The sequence below is a fragment of the Sturnira hondurensis genome, unplaced genomic scaffold (assembly GCF_014824575.4).
Source record: "Sturnira hondurensis isolate 20B ecotype Veracruz unplaced genomic scaffold, ASM1482457v3 Scaffold0022215, whole genome shotgun sequence".
Taxonomy (NCBI): domain Eukaryota; kingdom Metazoa; phylum Chordata; class Mammalia; order Chiroptera; family Phyllostomidae; genus Sturnira; species Sturnira hondurensis.
In genome coordinates, this window is record NW_028094846.1 from 525,647 (window position 1) to 545,014 (window position 19,368).

A 19,368-nucleotide genomic window follows, 5' to 3' on the forward strand; every position below is an offset into this window, starting at 1 on the left:
GAGTCCTGGTGGCCCGGGGCACATCACCCTCCCAGGATGTGACTGTCCAGGGTTCTGTGGAGGCCTCCTCCTGTGTGCCTGAAGCTCATTCTCCGCCCCTTTCCCTTCCTGGGGGAAGGTGGGCGGAGCTGGGAGTCCCAAGCTTCCCATCACGGCTGGGCCTTTCTGGAGACCAGCCCCTCTGAGAGCCAGACGGGAGGGACTCTAGGCCTGAGCCCTATGTCAGCAGCTTTGGGAACTGACAGAGAAGCCCACAGCAGGAGGTGAGAGGGAGGAGCTACCACCTGAGCAGGAGCACCGTGAATTTGGCTTTGCTATCTCGGAAAGGAGAGCGGTCTTTTCCGAAAGCCTCAGGCAGACTCCATCAGTGGAGGCCTAAAGGGTTCGGTCTTCTCAGAAGTGAGCGAGGTCCTCAGAACACAGCCTTGGCTGGAGGGGACAGGAACCGGTGTCTCAGAGAAGGGTAGTGGCGGGGAAGACGGAGCCCTCATGCAGATGTGTGGCCTGTGGGTGGGACGTCAGCTCAGGTGGGCAGGCAGGGAGGCAGGTGGCCTTTATGTCTCCTGTTGGCTCTCTCCCATGACAGGCCGACAGCGAGTGTCTGTACTTAAACTGAGCATGTTGGAAAGGGAATCAATCGTGAGCTCAGTCGTGGATGACAGTGAACTTCCATGAGCCCGAAGACCCCCCCCCCTGCCGTAGTCGTCTGCTGCCTTCAACAGTGGTGTTTCCCACGCAGTGCAGGGTGGGCGTTCGAGTTGTGGCCGGGGAAGCGCTCGTTGGAATGCTTGTGGGGTGTGTCATCGTCGCTCTTGGCTTTGGTTTCTGTGAGAGCCTCTCTCGGCTGCTATTTCCATGATCTGCTTCTCCAGTAGGTTCTGGGCCATCACGGACCTTGTTTAACATTGGTGGGTTAAACTGCATTTATGATAATGAATCCGAATGTTGTGTTTCTTTCCGGACGTTTGATCTCAGTGTGAAGCTCAGGGTTCTTCACGTTTGTTATGATGTGGAAATTGGGGAATGAATACCCTGTGTCCCTGGGTCAGCTGCTCTCCCGTGTCCATTCAGTGGGTGCAGCGATGGAAATGGTAGCACGTTGTGCGTTTGGAGTAAATAAAGTGAATCCGTGGAATCGAGGCGGAATTTGCACAGCAGCTCTGCCCTCTGCGTCCCCACCAGTTGTGTCGAAGGTGCCCTGTCACCCCGTCCTTGGCGGCTCCGGCCGCTCTGTATCTTGATGACAGCTGTGCGGGGGGCGGGAGGTAGAGTGGCTGGTGGCCTGGGACGCTGGCATCGTCTCGCATGTGTGCCATCGGCACTGCTCCCTTGGGGGACTGTCTCAGTGCATGTAAAAGTTGGACGGTCTGTCTTGATGACGGGGGGCAGGAGTTCTCTGTGTACTACAGCTGTAAGTTCTTCGTTAGGCATGCAGTTTGCAGGTATTGTCACTATCTGAGGTTTGTCTTTCCACTTTCTTGAGCAAGCCTTAGTCTTAACTTGGGTGACATTTTGGTTTCTGGAACTTTCTGAACATCCAAAGTTGTGACATAACATGAGATTCTTTAAAAGTAGGGCTAAACTCTACGACATAACAGGAAATAGCAGCGGGTGGGGAACCGAGTTCTGGGCTGTTTTCCGAGGGCCGAGCGCTGGGCTGAGTGTGCTGCCCCACCCGCATGGGTGCTCCTGTCGTGGCTGAGCGCAGCTGGCGCCCAGGACGGGTGAGCCCGAGTGCCCCTGGCCTGGGGGTGGGGGCATGGAGTCAGGGAGACCAGTTGAGGGGGCCGTGTGGCTGACCGCTGTGCTCAACGTCCACATGTGAGTTTGTTTCTGCGCCCGTGCCCATCTCAGAACTGGCATCGTCCTGCAGCCTTGAGCCCCAGACTTGGCTCCGACTTCCTGGAAGCCAGCCGTTCCCATCGGCCCCTGGCACCGGGGTTTCTTAGTTTCTAGCTGAGTCTTCTCATTGGTAGAACCTTTTGTTTTGTCTTTTAAGATTTTGTTTATTTAACTTTAGTAAGAGGGGAAGGGAAGGAGAAAGAGGGAGAGAAGCATCAGTACGTGGTTGTGTATTGTGCCTCCTACTGGGAACCTGGGCTGTGGTTGCATCTGAAGGCTCTGCACGGAGCACTCAGCCAGGCCCACTCCCTGGACGTCTGGGAGTCGATGTCACGGGAGCTGGTGGGCCGGGAGCTGCGGTTTCCCCCGCTCCATCCCGGCCCTGTGCGCCGTGGTATCTGGCCCTCGGAGCAAGCCAGCCCAGTGCCCAGGACAGAAGCCTGTGGATTGTCAGTGCACCTCGAGGCTGCTGCCTGTCATTGTCATCACACTGCTCTTTAGAAGGAGAGTGTTCGCTCCAGCCCACACCTGAGAGGAAGGGACACAAGTGCCCCCAGGACACGGGTCCCCAGGCAGCCCCTGCACTGCTGGTCCCACCAGGGAGTCTGGTGTCAGCCCCCCGGGCATGGTGCCCCGCGGTGGCACATCGGCACGAGCTCCGGCCGGCAGCCCCGTGAGAACTTTAGTTCCAGGCAATACGGATTCTTAGCAGTTCTCTTCCTTCCAAGGTACACGTTCCTGTGTGCCTCTGCATAGTATCTAAGAGCTGCTTCACTGAGCGTTCACCATTTATTAATCCAGCTTGGCCAGGGGGCGGCCTTTCAGTTCTGAGACACAATAGGAATTTCTGTGTTACTTCACTTTTCCCTTTAACTAGGGAAGAGGACCATTCCTTGGTTTTGGTAAATGGGGAACTTCAGCCAGAGTGAAGGGGACTTTGATTGGAACGTGTTCGACCCGCCAAGACTGTTTCCTTCCTGTCAGGTCGCACCGAGTTCCAGTCCTAGCCTCTCACTGGGTGGTTCTGAGTGTACTTGGATGACTGGCTTGTTCAACGAGGCTCAAGACTTTCGCCCGAGATAGTGCCCACGCTCCCAGCGAGGGCCTCACGACCCAGCTGAGGCCGCCCCCTCCCGCCTGCACTTCCTGCCCCCACCCCATCCCTCCGTCCAGGGCGCAGCCCCTCCTGCCGCCCTCACCTGACTGCCTGGCCACCAGGGACCCAGACCTGCCCCCATTCACACCTCAGCCCCAGCATGGGGACCAGAGGAGGTGTTGGCTTTCACCTGGTACAGTCTGGCCGGGACAGCAGGGGCCACGGACACGGGACAGGTGCACTTGGGGGAGAGTTAACCTGTCACTGTCACTGCTTGCTGGTAGGTAAGGCTGGGTTCGCCCTAGGGTGCAGAGGCCACAGTGAGGCACGGCTACACCCTCACAGGCGTGACCAGCCGTGACCAGCCAGGAGGAGTGGTCGGGCAGCATTACCTTCCACGGTCACAACACACCAGTCCCGCCGAGGCCAGGCCACTCTGCCACACCGGTCCCCATGCCAGCCCGGAGCCGAGGTGCTGTCGTGTAGACTAAGTCTGCGGTGGTCATCCCGGTTTTGCATTCTCTGCCGGAGACATGAGGCTTTCCTCGGACGCGCTTCTTCCCCAGCCGGCTGTGCCCAGAGCTTTCAGAGTGCAGGGCTGGGATGGTGGGCCACGGGGGGGCGGCCGGCCCAGAACCACCAGCTCCCTCACCGGTGGAGCAGGGGGCTCGGGCTCGGTTCGGTTGACTCTGTGGTGAAAGTAGCGTCGAAATGCTGTGCTTCCCGCAAACACGCGTCAGGACGTGAAATGCTTCGTTCGTCTGCACGGGGGTCTACTGCACAGCTGGCTGGCTCCTCAGCCCCAGAGGGCGAGGTCGGGACAGACCAGGTTCAAGGCTGAACTGCCCCACGGCCGCAGAGGGGAGCGCCTGCCCGGTCTTGTCGCCCTCGCCCTTCCCACCCTGCGGTGGCTCCCCTGGGTGTCGGGTGCATTCCAGACCCTGCCACCCCTTCACGTGCCCCTCGGCCCCCGCGGTCAGCAACAGCCGTGCAGAGCCTGCCTCGTGCCTCCTGGCGCCATGCCTGACTCCCGCCCCCGCCCCCCGACCACCACCGTTGAGGACCACCCACTTCAGAGTGGGCAGAGCACCTCCAGCTCAGCTCCTCACCTCTGTCAGAGGTCCTGCTTGTCTCCTGCTCCCCAGGCTGGGTGGGGGGGTGGGGGGGAGGCCCTTCTCTTTGTTCCCGTCACACCGCGCGCACATGTAAACGTCTCCGGGGGAGCGCTGTCCTGTTTACATGGCTGCCTCCCTCACCAGGCCACAGATGCCTTGGTCTGGGGCCAGGCCTTACTCATCTCCCTCTCCTGGCACCCAGCGCCGTGCCCAGTGCGTGAAGGCTGCCGAGCGCATGTTTGTGGGATTGAATCAGTGGGCTCGTGTGCGCAGACCACCCCCCGGGGAGAACATCTGCCCTGCCCACGCCCCCGGCAGGGCCCCCCACACTGTGCTCTGCTGGCCCACAACTGCAGGGCTGCACCATCCATCGGGCATTGTCATCCCCACATGAGAAACAAGGTCAGATTGAGCACGTTCGTGGCTCTGGGAAGGTTGCGTGGTGCCCTCAGTGCAGACGTGGCAGAACCTGCCCTTCTGCCCTTGGCGTTTTGGGGTGCAGGCCCCTCAGCAGCAGGCCCCAGAACCCTGCTGGGTGGCACACAAGGGGGTGGGCTGGAGGTGCCCCGGTGACACGTCACTGCTGGCCTGTGGGAGGGGTGGGGTGGCAAAGCCTTCGTGCTTTAAAGTTGTTTTTTTAGAAAGTCTCGGAAAGGCAGGTTCTTCTAAGAATGCTTATGGCTGGCCTTTTCTAAGGTGCAAACCAGCCCAGTTTCCCCCCGGCCGGGTCCAGGGGTGCTGACAGTGGCTGTGTAGTGGCTCTACCCAGGGGTCAGGGGGCAGGGTCCTCACGGAGGAGACATTGTTGGGACACCACTGGGGAGAACCTGTCTCAGGAGAGAGAGGACACAGCCATGTCCCCCAGTGTGTCCCCAGCATGCTGGACTCAGCCACCTGCCTTCTCTCTCTGCCTCCGGGCTGGCTCCCAGGGCTCTGGAGGCCCCAGGGGATGTTTCCATTACAAGCAGGGGCATCCGCCCTGTTCCTCTGGGCACCGTCACCGTGTCTCTGCTGCAGCTCCAGTCGCTCTGCTGACAGTGTGAGCAGCGGCCTCTCCCACGCACATGCTCCTAACCCCTCACGCCCCCACGGGACGGTGCCAACGCTGACCGTCCACTAGGCACGGGGCCATGGCACGTCTGGCTGGACCCGGGGTCGTTGGTCCTGGGGCTCGTCCACATTCTACTGCTCCCACCTGGACCCGAGTGCCCCCATGCCCCCGCATTCCGCCTGTGCCCTGGGAGGTGCCTTCCTGCTCCGGCCCCCCGACCTTCCTCCCGAGACCCCGCTAAGCCCTGCTGGCCGGGGCTTCGTCCCTCGGCGACAGCACCTCCCCACTCCTCTCCCGGCTCACTGTGCTTGCTTCCCTGCTTCCATCCTGCTTACCCTCCACTCCGCAGAGGACAGCAGCCATGGCACGTAGTAGGCACGTCGTGAGGGGAGAGAGGTCAAGTGCTTTTGTCCCCAGCAGTGTGGCAGCCGGAGCCACACAGCCTCCTGACACCTGTCGAGTCTCGCTGACCGCGGCCCCCAGGGGCGCCCGGGAGGCTTCCAGCCCTGCCCGCAGGGCTCGTCCCCACAGCTGCTCTGCTGCACGTGCTGGCAGGCGAGAGTCCTGAGTCTGGGGCGCTGCCCGGGGCATTCCGTCTGCTTTTTTGTTTTACTCTTTTCTGAAGTCTTTGTGCTGCCACTCTCCGGTGCTGTGAGAACGGAGCCCAGTGAGGACAGGGTTTCCCGTCTGTCACTGCCGTCTCCTCATACTGGAATGTGGTAGGGGTTCGGCGCTTGTTGAGTGACTGAGTGTGCATAGCACCTGGGCATTGTGGGTTATACGCAGAAGGAGTCGTGGACAAACCCCCTCTGCCACGTGGGGGCCATGGCCCCACACGCAAAATGCTACCAGTGTCCTGGCAGTGGTGGCCTGGGGGCCCAGTGTCTCCACCTCAGGCAACATGATTTTAGGAGATGACAAATGACCAGTTCTCAGCCGCTGAGTTCAGGACAGCCACCTCCCAGATCCAAGGGCACAAAGGCATCTGGAGAGACACGCCTGGCCCAGCCTGGGCTCTGCCAAGTGTGGGGGCTGGTGGGAGGGGCAGGTGGGCAGCATCTGCAGGTGTGTGTTCGGTGTGTGTCTGTAAAACCCACATCAGGGCCCTTTGGCCCTAAGTACGTGGCCGAGAGGCTCTGTGCCGGCTGACAGAGGCCTGGGGTTTCCCCCGTGAGTGCAGGTACCCAGGGTCCCTGCTAGCCCGCAGTGCCCCTCGGGGTCAGGGGTTTGCAGACCTGGTGCTGGGCCCACCCTCCTGTCGGTGCGAAGTCTGCACAGACCCTCTGCTGGGGCCTTTCTCGCCTGACCCCCCATGCCCTGTGTCATGTGTCATGCCGATTCTGGTTTCTCTTGAGCTGCCCACCTGGGGACCCTCCCAGCCCAAATCTCACTCTCGGAGGGAAACTGGTTTTCATTCTCCTGGCTCAGGGCAGAGCGGTCGCTGTCTCCAGAAGGCTTGTGGCTCCGAGCAGCAAACTCGCTTGCTCACCTTCTTCCAGCTGATTGTGAAGGGGGTGTTCCAGTTCTGCACCCCGCCCCCACCCCCGCCGAGGGTGCCTGGCGTCTCTTCAGGAGCCGAGCTCGCGTGGGTAGTTGGCCCTGTCTGTGGGCCGGACACTCATGTGTTGGTCGTAGAGGACAAGGTCAACACGTGGCTCCCAGGGAGGCATCTCTGAGGTAGGCCTGGAGGGGTCACTGGAGTTCAGCAGACAGAGAGCCCCCTGGGCCGGCAGAGGGGCGGGCTGTGTGGGGTGCCTGTGGGGACCTGGAGATGCGGGGTGTGGAGGCCAGGCCAAGGGCCACCATCTGCAGAGTGGACAGTTGGCTGCTTCCTGTTCATCAAAGTCCCTCTTCCCTGGCCCGCCTGCCATTTTGTGCCCCTCTTAGACCCTTGCAGGGTCTGTCCTTGTTTTTCCATTTGTCCGTCCTGGTGGACGGTACATCCTCACAGCCGACCACCTCATGCTGGGATTCGAGGCTGGTTCTCGGCAGAAATTAGTTTTACCCTATGGGCTTCTTTGCAGGTGGAGCCTCATCACTCCCCAAGGAAGCAGTGACAGCCACTCTGCCTGTGGCCAGGGCTCTGGGCCGAGTGCTGGTCATCATGGGAGCCTGGCAGCCCGCCTTTCTGTTGCTGCTGGGTGTGGAGTGGGAAGCGCGCCTGCTTCACCCCTCTCTGACTCGGGGCTCGTCTCAATGCGTCCACTGCCAGCCAGGGCCCCTCCATTCTATTCCTTTTGCTTCCATTGTTCCCACACAGCCACTGCCTTTTCCACTGAGTCTGCAGACAGTTCAGCAGTCTCTCCGGGGCCCCTTGCTCCCGCTCAGCCTGGAGCATCCGCATTCTCCCCGGCCAGTGGGGTGCAGAGCTGATGATGGAGGCCTGGCCCCGCCCCCAAGTCCTTCCGGAGCACCCAGGGCACGCGGGTCTTTGAGACCTGGCTGGGACCTGCTCTGGCGTTTCTGTGCACACGGGGACACAGATTATAGGCCACACTGGGAGTCGTCCTGCCCGCGGTGGGCGGTGCTGGCCATGGTCAGAGCCTCAGAGGCAGGGCCAGGGAGCGAGTGGCCCGGAGAGTGGCCTGGGGCAGGGGCACTTGCGAGATGAGCCCTCACTGTGCAGCCTGGGGCTGCAGCCCTCGGCGCCCAGTTAGGGGGTCCTGCAGGGAGCACCGCAGGCTTGCTGCTGCGCCTGTTTTGTTTTGTTTTTTAGTTCATTTTAGGGGGAGGGAGAAACGCCAGCCGGGACGGTGTTCTAACGGCGCCGTCTGGCCGGGGGCCCCCCTGTAACTGGTTTTACGGTGCCCGGTGATCTGAGACTCCTGGTGCCGCGTCACATCGAACTCTCACCCAGTTTGTCCTTCAGAAGGGGCTTCCTGCCTGCAGTGCGAGGCCGTTCCTTCCTTGGGCGTCTTCTCCTGATCCCGATGGTGTCCCCAGCCCTTCAGAAAGGAGCAGAGCGCAGAGCCAGCCAGGCCGCCCCGCCCAGGGTCCCCCGGGAGGCTGTGCCCAAAGGGCCCTTTGTTCCAGTCTCAGAGTCAGGCTGCAACTTCGTTCCCTCCGAGCGCCCAGGCTCCCAGTCCAGCTGTCCAGCTGCTCTGGGTGTGGAGGGACCGGGGACCCTGGTCCCCAGCTCTGACCGCACAGGCCATGGCCCTGATGCCTTCTGTGGGTGAACTCGGACACAGCCATGTGCCAGCAGGGTCACCCAGGCCCATGTTAGTCCAGGAGGGCAGCAAAAACCAGAGCGTGTGTGACATGCTCCTGTCCACTCGCTGCCATCATTGAGGCATGTGTCCCAGCATGTACACATGCACACACACATGCACACATGGCTTCAGTGTTTCTGAAAGGGAGTGGTGTGTGGCACCTTGCACCCTGACGCAGCAGGTGTTGGAATGAAGTGGCAGGAATACCTACAGCTTATCTGTCTCTCATCCCCTCCTCTTTGGAAGAGGAAATGCTCTATGGGAAGTGTGTGCTCACATACAAGTGTTCAGAGTTAATTCCCTGAAGGTGAGAAAGGGCTGGTAGCCGCGGTGAGGGCACAGGGCTAGACCCTGGTGCTCGGTTCCATGCACGGGCCATGGAGAGCAGGCCGGTCAGAGGACATGCGGCCGCTGCTACCTAGGAGGCGGGGGGGGGGGGGGTTGGCTCCAGCTGCTGGAGGGGAAGTTCGTGGGACTTGGAACCAGAAGTTCATCCTCAGTGGAGACTGTGTTAGACCTGGAGCAGATGACCAGCGGGTGGAAGTGGGGCGACGGTGTCTCCTGTTGGCCTGAAATAGAATATCCGCCCAAGACGAGGGGGGCGGATTGTCGGGGCTGACAGTGGTTAACTCGGGGGGTTGCAGACTCCCTGAGCTGACTGAGCGCCTCTCTGTGAAACTGCACAGCCGTCCCCAAGAGCCGTGGCCTCCCGGGGCCCATGTGTGAGACCCGCCGAGGATCCAGGGCGAGAGGGGCCCCACAGGTCGCCTGGCCTCACGAGTGACGTGCTCTGCGGCTACGTATCCCCAAACATAACAGAGTCGGAACATCAGATGTGAGATTTTGGTTTTCTTCTCTCTGATTTATGCTGCTTGGCACGCAGTGTCCGTAAAACAAGACAATGGAACAGAAAGCCGTCCGCATCTGCATGCAGTGCTGGGTCCTAGGGAGGCCAGATGTTTAATTTTCAAACCTGGTTGGCCCTGTGTCGTCTCCCTAAAAGGCAGCACAGGCTGAGCCTGGGCCGGCACCCCCCCAACTCCATCCCCCCAGCTCTGGCCTCACGGTCGGAAACACAGCTGAGGAGCCACGTTGACACATCCTCCTGCTAGTGTCCAGCTGTTACTGTTCTGGTGCTCGTCAGTGTCAGGCCCAGGTGTCACTGGAACACTACCCCCACACGGCGGAGGGCGAAGTCGTGTGGCCTCTCCCTCGGACCGGGAGCCCCCATCCACTCCGGGGGGTGGGAGCGGAGGCAGCACCCGTCTGTGCCTTCAGCCCCTGCAGGACGCGTCCCCAGAGCCGCTGCCTGTGGTTTTCCTGTGTCCTCCTGCAGGCGGCCTGTGTTGCACCTCCAGGCCCCCCAGCGGGAAGCGTTCCCTTTGCCCCTGGAGCCCAGAGCTCGGGTGTGGAATTGGAGCGACGGGGGTGGGGGGTGCCGGGGGGAGTGCAGGTCTCTGGGAAGGAGGCCCGTCGCCAGGGTCAGGCTCTGCACTCAACTCTCCAGGGCAAACCAAGGTCCCCTCCCCGTCTACACCAGGCGCCAGTCCTTGGGCAGTTGCTCTTCCCACTGCTGGGGGCCCTTCCCTGCACCCCAGCCCGCGGGAGCGTGGAGGCGGCACGCAGACCCAGTGGTGTTCTCGGGCCCCCTGAGCTGGGAAGCTGGTTTGGGGGTGAACCGAGGTTGGGCCGCTCGGGCACCTGGCGAGTGCAGAGCTCGCACCCAGCATGCTGGCCCATGCCCCCTGGGACCCGCGCCGGTGGTGGAGTTGCGTGTCCCGTTGACCACCCCATGTGCTTTCTCTGCAGAGAATGTGATCGATGGGCAGGACCACGAGGTCATGATGCAGATCGACTGCCAGGTGATGGACACCAGGATCCTCCACATCAAGAGCACGTCGGTCCCACCCCACCTCCGGGAGCAGCAGCAGAACCAGACCGGCACCCTCTTCGGGGCCTCGCCCGCAGGCACGGAGGCAGCCCGGGTGGTCAGCACCATCCCGGAGTCGCTGCAGTAGCCCCGGGCCATGCAGGCACCGACTGGGACCCGCAGACTGGGGACAGGGCACCCATGCTTCCTCCCGCCTTCCTGGTGGCGTCTAATCCAGGACCTGGCCCAAGATCAAGTTCAGGGACAGAGAAAAGGAGCTGCCCCAGCTCCACGTCCACCTGCCTCCACCTGGCAGGGCCCTGGTGCGGACACAGGGTGTGTGGCCCTTTCCCCTCCGGCGTGGCCTTGAGTAGACGCCTGTGTTTTGAGTCGTTTCCCCTGTGTGTGTTTCCTGTTTAGTCACCTCCTATAAGTCGGCTGCGCTCTCTGCGCTGCCCCTCACTCGCCAGCACTGGCTGCGTGTCACCGGCCACAGCAGCACACGTCTTGTGAGTCCGTGCAGACCTGCTGTGCACACTGTGTGCCCTGGAAACCAGGTTTGGAACTGGATGGCCCAGCGCACCCCCAGAGCCAGCACAGCGCGGCGATGTCTTAGGGAAGGGGAACCTCGCGGGTGCGGCCGCCCTGCACACAGCGACAGTTGGGGGGTGGCGGGTGGCGCGTGTGAAGGAATGAGCAGGACGGGCCAGGCCAGTGGCAGGTCCCCGTGAGCAGACACTGACTGTTCGCTGGGATTGCCGTCTGTGGTTGCAGCCACAGCTGCCGCTTCTTTTGAGGACCGGCGGCCACTGGGCCGAGTCCTCTCTCCTGCCACGTGGGCCCTGCGGGGCCTCGGCACACACAGACCCTTCCCCTCGTGAGTCTCCACCTGCCACCGCCCTTGCTAGACGGTAATGCCTCACTCAGCCACGGGGCTGAGAAACAAGAGCGTCTGTCTCGAGAGTGACCAACGTTCTTAGTCCCCGAGACTGACTGTGTGCCCAGGTAGCGGGGCTCCTGCCGGGTGGAGGGGGGCAGCCCCTGTGGTTCAAGAAAAGGAAAAGGACTGAAGCGCTGTCCTCGCTCATTTTGCGCTGTCTGTGCGTGGACGCTGCCCCGGTCTCTGCGGTGAGTCTTCCTTGCTGCCCTCCGGCCCTGGGCACCTCACTCCACGGACGGGGCCTCCTGCCCTCATCTCCTCCACCAGACCCTCCCGTCCACCGTTCCCTCCCCCAGAGACAGCGCAGCGGCCACGGCTCAGCTGGTGGACTCCAGGCGGCTCCCACAGGTTGTGGAAGCCCCAGCGTCATGCGGGCTGGGTGCTTCTGCCCAGGCTAGTGGGCCGCTTTCTGAGGACTCGGTTTAACCCGTGAGGGGCATAGCCCTGCTGCTTCTTTCTCCCCAGGGAGCTGGCACGTGACGCACTCATCCCCCTTTCTGGCACAGTCCAAGAGGCCATGTGGCGCCCCTCTGTCCTGGTGACATTCTGACAGGCTGTTCTGGCGGGGCCACGCTGACCTCTTGGGCCGGGGGCCCTGCGGCAGGCCCAGGGTTGGGGGTCAGCTGGACGCAGTTCTGTGACGGGGCTGGCGGGCAGAGACCGTGGGGGTGCTCAGTATGTGAGTGGCACCAGCTCCCTCCTCCCCTGCATGGACTGTGGAGATGTCTCCTCCGTGTGGCTTTGACCGGATCCATCTGTCCCCGTGTGTCCTGTGCTCACGGACCTGTTCGTCGGAGGAAGGTGTCACTTGTGATCTCATCCGGCCACAGCACTGCCCCCTGGGGTGACATGGGGCCTGGAGAGGCATCAGGAGAAGGAGGCAGAGGGGCAGAGGGCTGGCCCATCCCTGTGTGGGGACACCAGAGCGGGCGGGGCATCCCCTTCTCTCTGGGGCAAAGGGCACATTCTCCTCAGGACAGAGTCTCGGGAACAAGTGGCTGGCGTGGAGGACGTCGCGCCTGCGTGCTTTTGTCACCCCGTGACTTCCACCTTGTGGCTCGGGCACTCACCGCACTGCCTGGCTGGTGGGTGAGGCCGGTGTGTCGGCTCGGTTTTCATGAGCTTGCCTTTTGGGGACTGCAGCCAGGCCTTCCAAAGGATACGTGTGTACATATGTACAGAGCTTTTAAACTCCTCAGTCCGTGCATGGGGGGTTCGCAGGCTTCTGAGGGGCCGAGACAAACTCAGGGAGGGGCAGGTCCGTTTGTTCCCGGACAGCCCACCGGCAGTGCCATCTGGAGACATGGGACGTGCCATCCCACGTTTCTCGGCTGGATGGTGGGGGGCGCTGTGTGCGAGGATGGCCTCCTCCCAAAGTGGGGGTCGGTGGTGGGGTCAGTCCCAAAACAGACGGCTGCTCGGCTTGTGGTCTGCACCTTCCCATTAGGCTGCCGGGTGGGGATTGCGTTCCTGAGCAAAACGTCCCTGCGGTGGTCAGTGCCCAGAGCACCTTCTGGTGGCCCTGCAGTGTCCAGCAAGCAGGGCCTTCTCCCCTTGTCAGTGAGTGGGCACCAAGGCGTGTGCAGGCAGCAGCAGGTCATGTGCTGGGTACGTCTCACTCAGAAGTGGACAAGGGACTTGGGTTTCAAGCTGACCCCCTGTCCTTTGAATGGGACGTGGTTCTGATTGAACTTCCCGTCCTGGCTTTTTGCTCCTCAGCTTTTGGAGCTGTCTCTGCCCCGCGTCCCGATTCTCCTCTCCTCCCACTCAGATTGTGACCCTCGACTTATCCCAGGGAAAACTGGTCACTGTGTCCGACTTCCTAAGGGTGACTCTTCCGGCAGCTCCACTCACAGGCCCCTCTTGGGAATGACCACTAAGAGCCGGAGGTGGGCACTCCATTCTCCCTGTTCCCCACAGATCAACCTCACACGCTTGCTGGTGCCACCGTGGATGGGTGCTCATGGGCACCTGTGGGTCCCTCAGCCCTCACCAAAAGGGGTGGTTTTCACAAAAATCAAGGATCTTTGCTGCTAATATGAATACTAATTGCAACTTTAAAAGCAAGAGTAATACCTAAAAGAAGGTAGAATGTAAGAAAATTTCATTCCTATCCCTAATTTGAGGATGGGGCAATTCCTGTCCCCACCCCACCACTACCCCTAGGGGCTGTGGTTGACTTTTAATTTTCTAGGAAACCGATTTCTGGGCTCCCCCACGGGGTGTTGCCAGTGCCCAAGTGGGGGCAGGCCGTTCCCCCCTCCCCGGAAGGGGTGTCCGACTGATCTGCTGACTCAGGTTTGTAATGGCTGCACCTGGAGCCGGGTTTCCTTTGGACGGACGGGCTCCGGCAGCTGCTGCTGACGACGTCTGTGTTCCTGTTGGGAGGTGTGTCAGAATGTGAAAGGGGGGGAGCAGGAAGGTTTTTGTGAGGGGCTCAGTCCTGGTGTGGGTGGGTCAGCCCCTGCTGGGGAGCAGGCCCCACACTCAGCACCAGTTGGCCGGTCTGGGCATCAGGCACTCGGCACGTTGGGAGACCGGCCACGGTACTCAACCTCCGTTGAGTAATACCTAAAAGAAGGTTGGGAACCGAGGAGTGAGTGAGTCTTGGTTTGTTAGTTGCCAAGGTCAACAAGCACCCTGCCGGCTTGCTGCCTGTCCTGGCAGCGAAGGTGGGGCCGTTAGGTGGATAAACCAGAAGGTGTGGTATGTCCCCCAGGGTGCTGATCTCAGGCATGTTAGCTGGCTGACCTTGGCAAGTGCACTCTGGATGTGTTACCTGACACTGAGCCCTGGCTTCCAGGCTGGTCACCTGGAGAGGTGTGGGGCTGCAGGTGAGCGCTCTCGTCCACCGGGGCCTGTAGGTGCCAGCGACGTGTTCTGACCGTCCTGTTGGCCAATGTGGCTGGGCTGCCAGCAAAGGGCTCGTTGAGCCTGGGGCGGCAGGGCAGGTACCGTGTAGCCAGTGTCCTCGCCGAGGCTGGGTTCACGCCGACCACCAGTGGGTAGAGGGGGAGGGCAGGTGTGCCGCCCGCCCCCGAGCCCACGTGTCGGTCTGTAGCATGAGGACCCGCACCGTTGCCGGTTTCCGGGCAGTCTTCACAATGCAATTCTTGTTCTCTGAAATGTGAATAAAGAGTTTTCCAACTTGCCTGCTTGTTCTGTGAGAGAAAGAAACAAGGACTCAAAACGAGTCTTCACGTTAAGTGGTTGCTAACGGGAAGGGAACACTGCTGTTGCTCTTCAGACGGAATTGCTGAGTCCCCCCCCCCCCGTGGGGTGAAGTCTCCTTCACTGTATCCCCCCCACGGAAACGGCAGTCCTGCCAGGGGAGAGCCTGTCCCCAGTCTTCCACCTTCCCCTCTGTGGGGACTGAGGCCTCTCCCAGGTGACCACTGGCGCCACGGGGAGCAGTTGACACCAGGCCCCCCGGTCCGCAGACAGCTTCGCATCAGCAGACCACACCTGCCCGCCCCCCCTGCAGCTGGTGCTTGGAGGCGGGCGCAGGACCAGCAAGGGACAGCAGCAGCCCCTCCCAGCTCCGGACCCGCTTAGCCCAAAGTGATGGTGACGCCGGCCTCTGAGAGGCAAGGGCGTGTTTCTGAAGACCCGGCCACAGGCCTCTCCAGAAAGCTGGGTGCCAGGTGCGGAGTTCTGCAGAGCAGGTTCGCAGGCAGAGGAGGGGGTCTGGTGGGGGGGGACGCTGTCTTGGTTGTCCCAGACCTGCTGTGCAGGCCTTGTGTCCGCTGTTTCGGGGGTGGAGGCAGGAGCGGGGCTCAGCAGGAAGACAAAGAAGCTGAAGGCCCCTCAGCGTGCGCCCGGTAATTTCCCAGCAGCACTTGCGCGTCTGCCCCATCGCGTTTGTCACCGGGGGAGATGTCACAGGTGCCCAAGTGTCCTTCCCCCCCTCCCCTCCCCCCCCCGTCACTGCAAGGCCAGTGTACCCTGCCCCAGGCACTGGCCCCCCAGCTCCTCAGACGTCCCAGAGCGGCCTCCGGGGTCTGTGCCCCCACGATACAGTGACAACGGCCGGGAAGGGCCCGGTCGGGAGCCTGCGCCATCACTGCGCTCCAACCCCCACAGCTCGCAGCAGAGCTCTGGGTGGAGGTCTGTGGCCAGTGTCTGTTGTGGCCACACACACGGCTGCGGCTGCAGGACACAGCATCTCACTGCCTCATCCCTCATTCCCGGAGCTGCTGGGACCCTCTGCTGCTCACGACCTGGTCACGTTAGCCCCACACGTGCCCTCCTGCCTGGCGGCCTCGAGGGCCACACGGTCCAGCACCTGCTCAGCTGGGGGCTGGGGACTCCCCTTCCACGGTGTGAGTGGGAAGGGGGCGGGAACACTGGACCTCCGGCTTCCACTGGCCTGAAGGGGCCCCTCTGGGGCCCTCGGCTGGCGGCAACCGGGCTCACCTCCCCCCACTGGCACGGGGAGGTGGGGGCGGGGGGCCAGCAGGGAACAGCTGGGTCTTGTTTGGCTCCCAGAGCGGCACCTCCCCCCACGACCAAACTCTCGAGTGTGCAGGGGCTTGTTTAGTGTCTGTCGTCCAGCGGGACGGCCGCCTGTCAACGTCTCATCCCATCGTTTGCCCCCAGTAGGGAATAGACACTGTGCTTGGGTTGTGACTCTGGGCATTTGAGGCTGAACTGGTGTTTTTCGTTGAGTTGGGCTGTTGACCGTTTGGAAAGACATAGACGGACGTCACCTGCAGGCGTTCGTCCTGGTGGCCGGTGGGGCCTCATCCCCGCACGCACATCCACGGGCAGGCTGCCCAGCGCTGAGGCAGGATGTGAGGGACCGGAGGGGGCGTCATGGCGGCTCCATGGTGGGGCTGCAGGTGCAGGGCCCCTGGAACTCGGGAGAACTGCGGGTTCTCTGGCCCCACCCAGAGCCCTTGGGTCGGCCTGAGGCTGGTGCAGCAGCGGGACCCAATCCGAGTGTGGGAAACGCCCTCGCGGGTGCCCGTCTGAGAGGAGGCCGGGCCCAGTGTCAGCCCAGGGCTGGGGCTTAAGGGGCACAGCAGCGCCTGTGCCTTTTCTCTGAAGGCCCACAGGTCCTTGGGGGAGCCCTGCTGTGCAGGGCGGCTGGTCCGAGGTGAACACCCACAGCTGGGCCACGTCCAGGGAGGAGCCAGCCCGCCAGCTGTCTGCCAGGCACTGCTCTCTCTGCTGTGTCCGGGGGTCTCCTGGACCCATCGCAGGAGTGGCCACCTGGAGAGCCCCATGCCCTTGGCCAGGGCACCCACCAGAGAAGGCTCCTGGCCGGCTGAGGACAGGCTTTGGCCCTGGCCTCCCATTCGCAGCCCTGAACAAAGGTCTGTTGGCCGCGGGCTCAAGCCCCCTGTGCTGTGCCTGTGTCTGTGGTTCCCAGGCGGTGCGGCACGCTGGACCCACCTGAGGGGGGGTGTGTGTGTGTAAAAATGCTGCCGCCAGCACCACCCCCATCTGAGCTCGCTTTCCGGGGTGACCTGACCTTGGGACTGTCAGCCCCGCCCTGGTGACTCCAATGGCACGAGAGTCGGAACCGAGAAGCTGTCTTTGAGCCCAATCCCCAGCTGTGTCCCAGCGTCTCCGGAGGTGAGGGCAGAGCAGGTTCTGGGGACAAGAAAGCTGTGTTTGAATCATCAGAGCCAGCGGGGCAGGGGGAGGGGCGGGGGCGTGCAGACTGGCCGCGCTGCACTGGCGGAGGTGAAGTCAGACATTCCTGTGCCGTGTCAGAGCCGGGGAAACGCTGGAAAACAGCCGTAGCTGTGAAAGCGGAGCTCTCTGTGCGATGGCATTTTCTTGGAAGGAGAGGGAGGGGGGAGGGGAAAGGAGGAAGGGGGGCGGCGGCCAGGACCAGGAACAGGCAGGGATTTGCTCCCAGGCTTCTGTCCCTGCAAAAGAGGGAAAAACCTGAAGGCAGAAGAGACCTGCAGATGGGGGAGGGGCCAGGGTGGGTGGAGGGGGTGCAGGAGCAGCTGGGGCCTCCAAGCAGCAGGACCCCTCCTTCCTGTCACTCTGATCTGGGGACCCGCCCCGCACTTCGTACCCACCCCCCAGGGAAGGCCTTGCATGTGAAACGGGCCCTCGTGGCCCGAGCCCCTGCAGCTCTGCCCCTGCCCAGCTGTGTGGAGCCAGGTGCTCAGGACCCCCAGTCTGTGGGGCAGACCTGGGTCATCTGGGCTGGTGGAGCCCTCTTCACCGGGAGATGGCGTAGGGCGTGGGGAGTTTGGGCATGCAGGTCCCCCCAGTTCTGCAATCAGCACTCCCCGTTGGGGGGGCTGTCCTGGCAGGGTCAAGGTACGGCCCACAGTCGGGGGTGCTCAGCTGTGCCCTGCACCCAGTGCCTGGCCAGGGGCCACGGGTGCTCCCTCGAGTTCCCAGCCCGCGGTTTCCTGCGGGAACGTGCTCCAGGCCTGGCCTGGCCTCTCCCGGGAACGAGTCAATGGGCCAGGAGCTGATGCCACTCACTGGCCTGCAGTTTCCAGGGAAGAAGAGAAGTGAGGGGCAGTCGGGGTCATGGGTCAGGGGCCTGTGTCCTACAGAGCAGCTGTGGGTGGGACCCTAGGGTCTGTCCTCTCTAGCCATGTACATGGAGGGCGTGACCCCTGACAGGCCAAGGGGACACGGAGGACAGAGCAGGGCCTGGTGTCAGCGAGGGGAGAGTCTGTCGCAGGCAGAGAGAGTGGCTGGGGACCTCTGGAGCCCGGTGGGTTCCAGCAGGTGTTGAGAAGGTCCCAAGACCTGTGTGTGACCAGTCCTGTGTCTGAGCTCTGGTGGCAGTCTAAGGTCGGCACATCTGTCTGTCTGTCTGAGCCCGGCCCCTGCCAAGCTCCAATGGGGACACTAACATCCGCCAGCCACCGCCAGCCAGGTTGGGCAGGAAAAGTGCAGCAGGAGCGATATGGGGACAGCGTGGGGGGGGGGAGTGCTCAGACAGGGGGGAGAGGGGAGGGAGGGGCACCTGGCTGGGCCAGGGAGGCCTTCCTGCAGGCAGTGGCCTTGGCGTGGTCTCTGGGGGAGAATTCGGTCAGGCAGTGGCTGGGGAAGGGCCCCCGACAGGCCCCCGACAGGCCCCTGGCACAGGGAATGTTCTGCATCTCAAAGCACCGCTTTGCTGAGATTGGCCAGAGCTGGGTCCTTGGACTTGGACTTGCAGGACTTGTCCTGCAGAGTTTCCCCTGGGGGCACACTCCTCGGCCATACACCCTGTGGACAGACCGGCCGGCCTGTGGGGGACACAGGGGCTGGAGCTCCGACAGCGTGTGGGGCGTCCAGGCCGTCAAGCTGGGCCACGTGCAGGACGAGGGACAGAGAGGAACAGAATGACAGCTCTCTGAGCTCCCCGAGGGGTGAAGTTGGTGGACGGCCCTGGGTCTGCTGCCGTGGTGTCCCAGTGCATGGTGCCATCGGCGGGGCTGATGTGAGTTCAGGGAAGGTGGCTTCTCAGGGAGGCCGGCGGGTGGACCTGGGCTTCTGAGGGTAGCAGGCAGGCCTCCCACCCCTCCCGCCCCAGCCTGGCCTCCGAGCCTGAGCTCAGTGCCTCTGGGAAGCTCACCAGCTTTCTGCCGTCCCAGCCCTGCGGCTGCTGGCTGCGCTCGAGCTCCCAGGCGCGGCCAGACTCTCCTGGTGCCCCTGGCCAGGCCTGCCTGCCAGCCAGGGCTCAGCTGAGGTCACTTGGAAAACAGCCCCTAGGCCCTGCCCCAGGTTCTGGGCCAGGCTCCCTGGTCCTCCCCCACCAGCCTCTGTCTCCCACGCACCCACCCCAGGGCAGGTCGCTGCTCAGGGAAGCCCGATACCGCTCTCCGCTCCCCAGGGAAGGCTCCGCAGCAGGGAGCTCCCGGGACACCGCAGCCCATTTCCGCAGCCCCTCAGGCTGTTGGCTCCTGCACATTCTGCCCCGAGCCAGGAAAACAGACAAAAACCAGGAACCAGGGCTCACAGCTGACAAACCAGGGGGAAGAAAAGGACAGGGAGAGGCCAGGAGACATACACACACACACACACAACCACCCATCGGGGGCACGGATGGACCCCTGCTTTCCAGAGCTGGTGTGAAGAGAGAGATCCAGTTCATTGCGGAGTCACGGACAAGCCGAACTTGGGACAACTGCTTCCTGTCTCAAAGTCCCTCTGAGGAGAGCCTACAGGATGCGTGGGGGCGGGGCTGCGGGGAGAGTGGTGATGCAATGCCCGCAGGAGTCAGTTCTGTCACCCCAGCCAGTGTGCTGGGGGGCTGGGGCCTCACACCCCGTCT

The 19,368-nt window shown here is 62.6% G+C and overlaps 1 protein-coding gene across 1 annotated transcript in view; it reads left to right on the forward strand.

Annotated features, from left to right (window-relative positions):
• Nucleotides 1-11,244, forward strand: part of ATF6 (activating transcription factor 6) — an 84,166-nt gene extending 72,922 nt beyond the window's left edge. Inside the window, exon 17 of the mRNA XM_037035192.1 lies at nucleotides 10,126-11,244. Coding sequence (XP_036891087.1) covers nucleotides 10,126-10,334 — 209 coding nt within the window. The 3' untranslated portion in view covers nucleotides 10,335-11,244. The remainder of the gene's footprint in view (nucleotides 1-10,125) is intronic.
• Nucleotides 11,245-19,368: the final 8,124 nt, after the last annotated feature.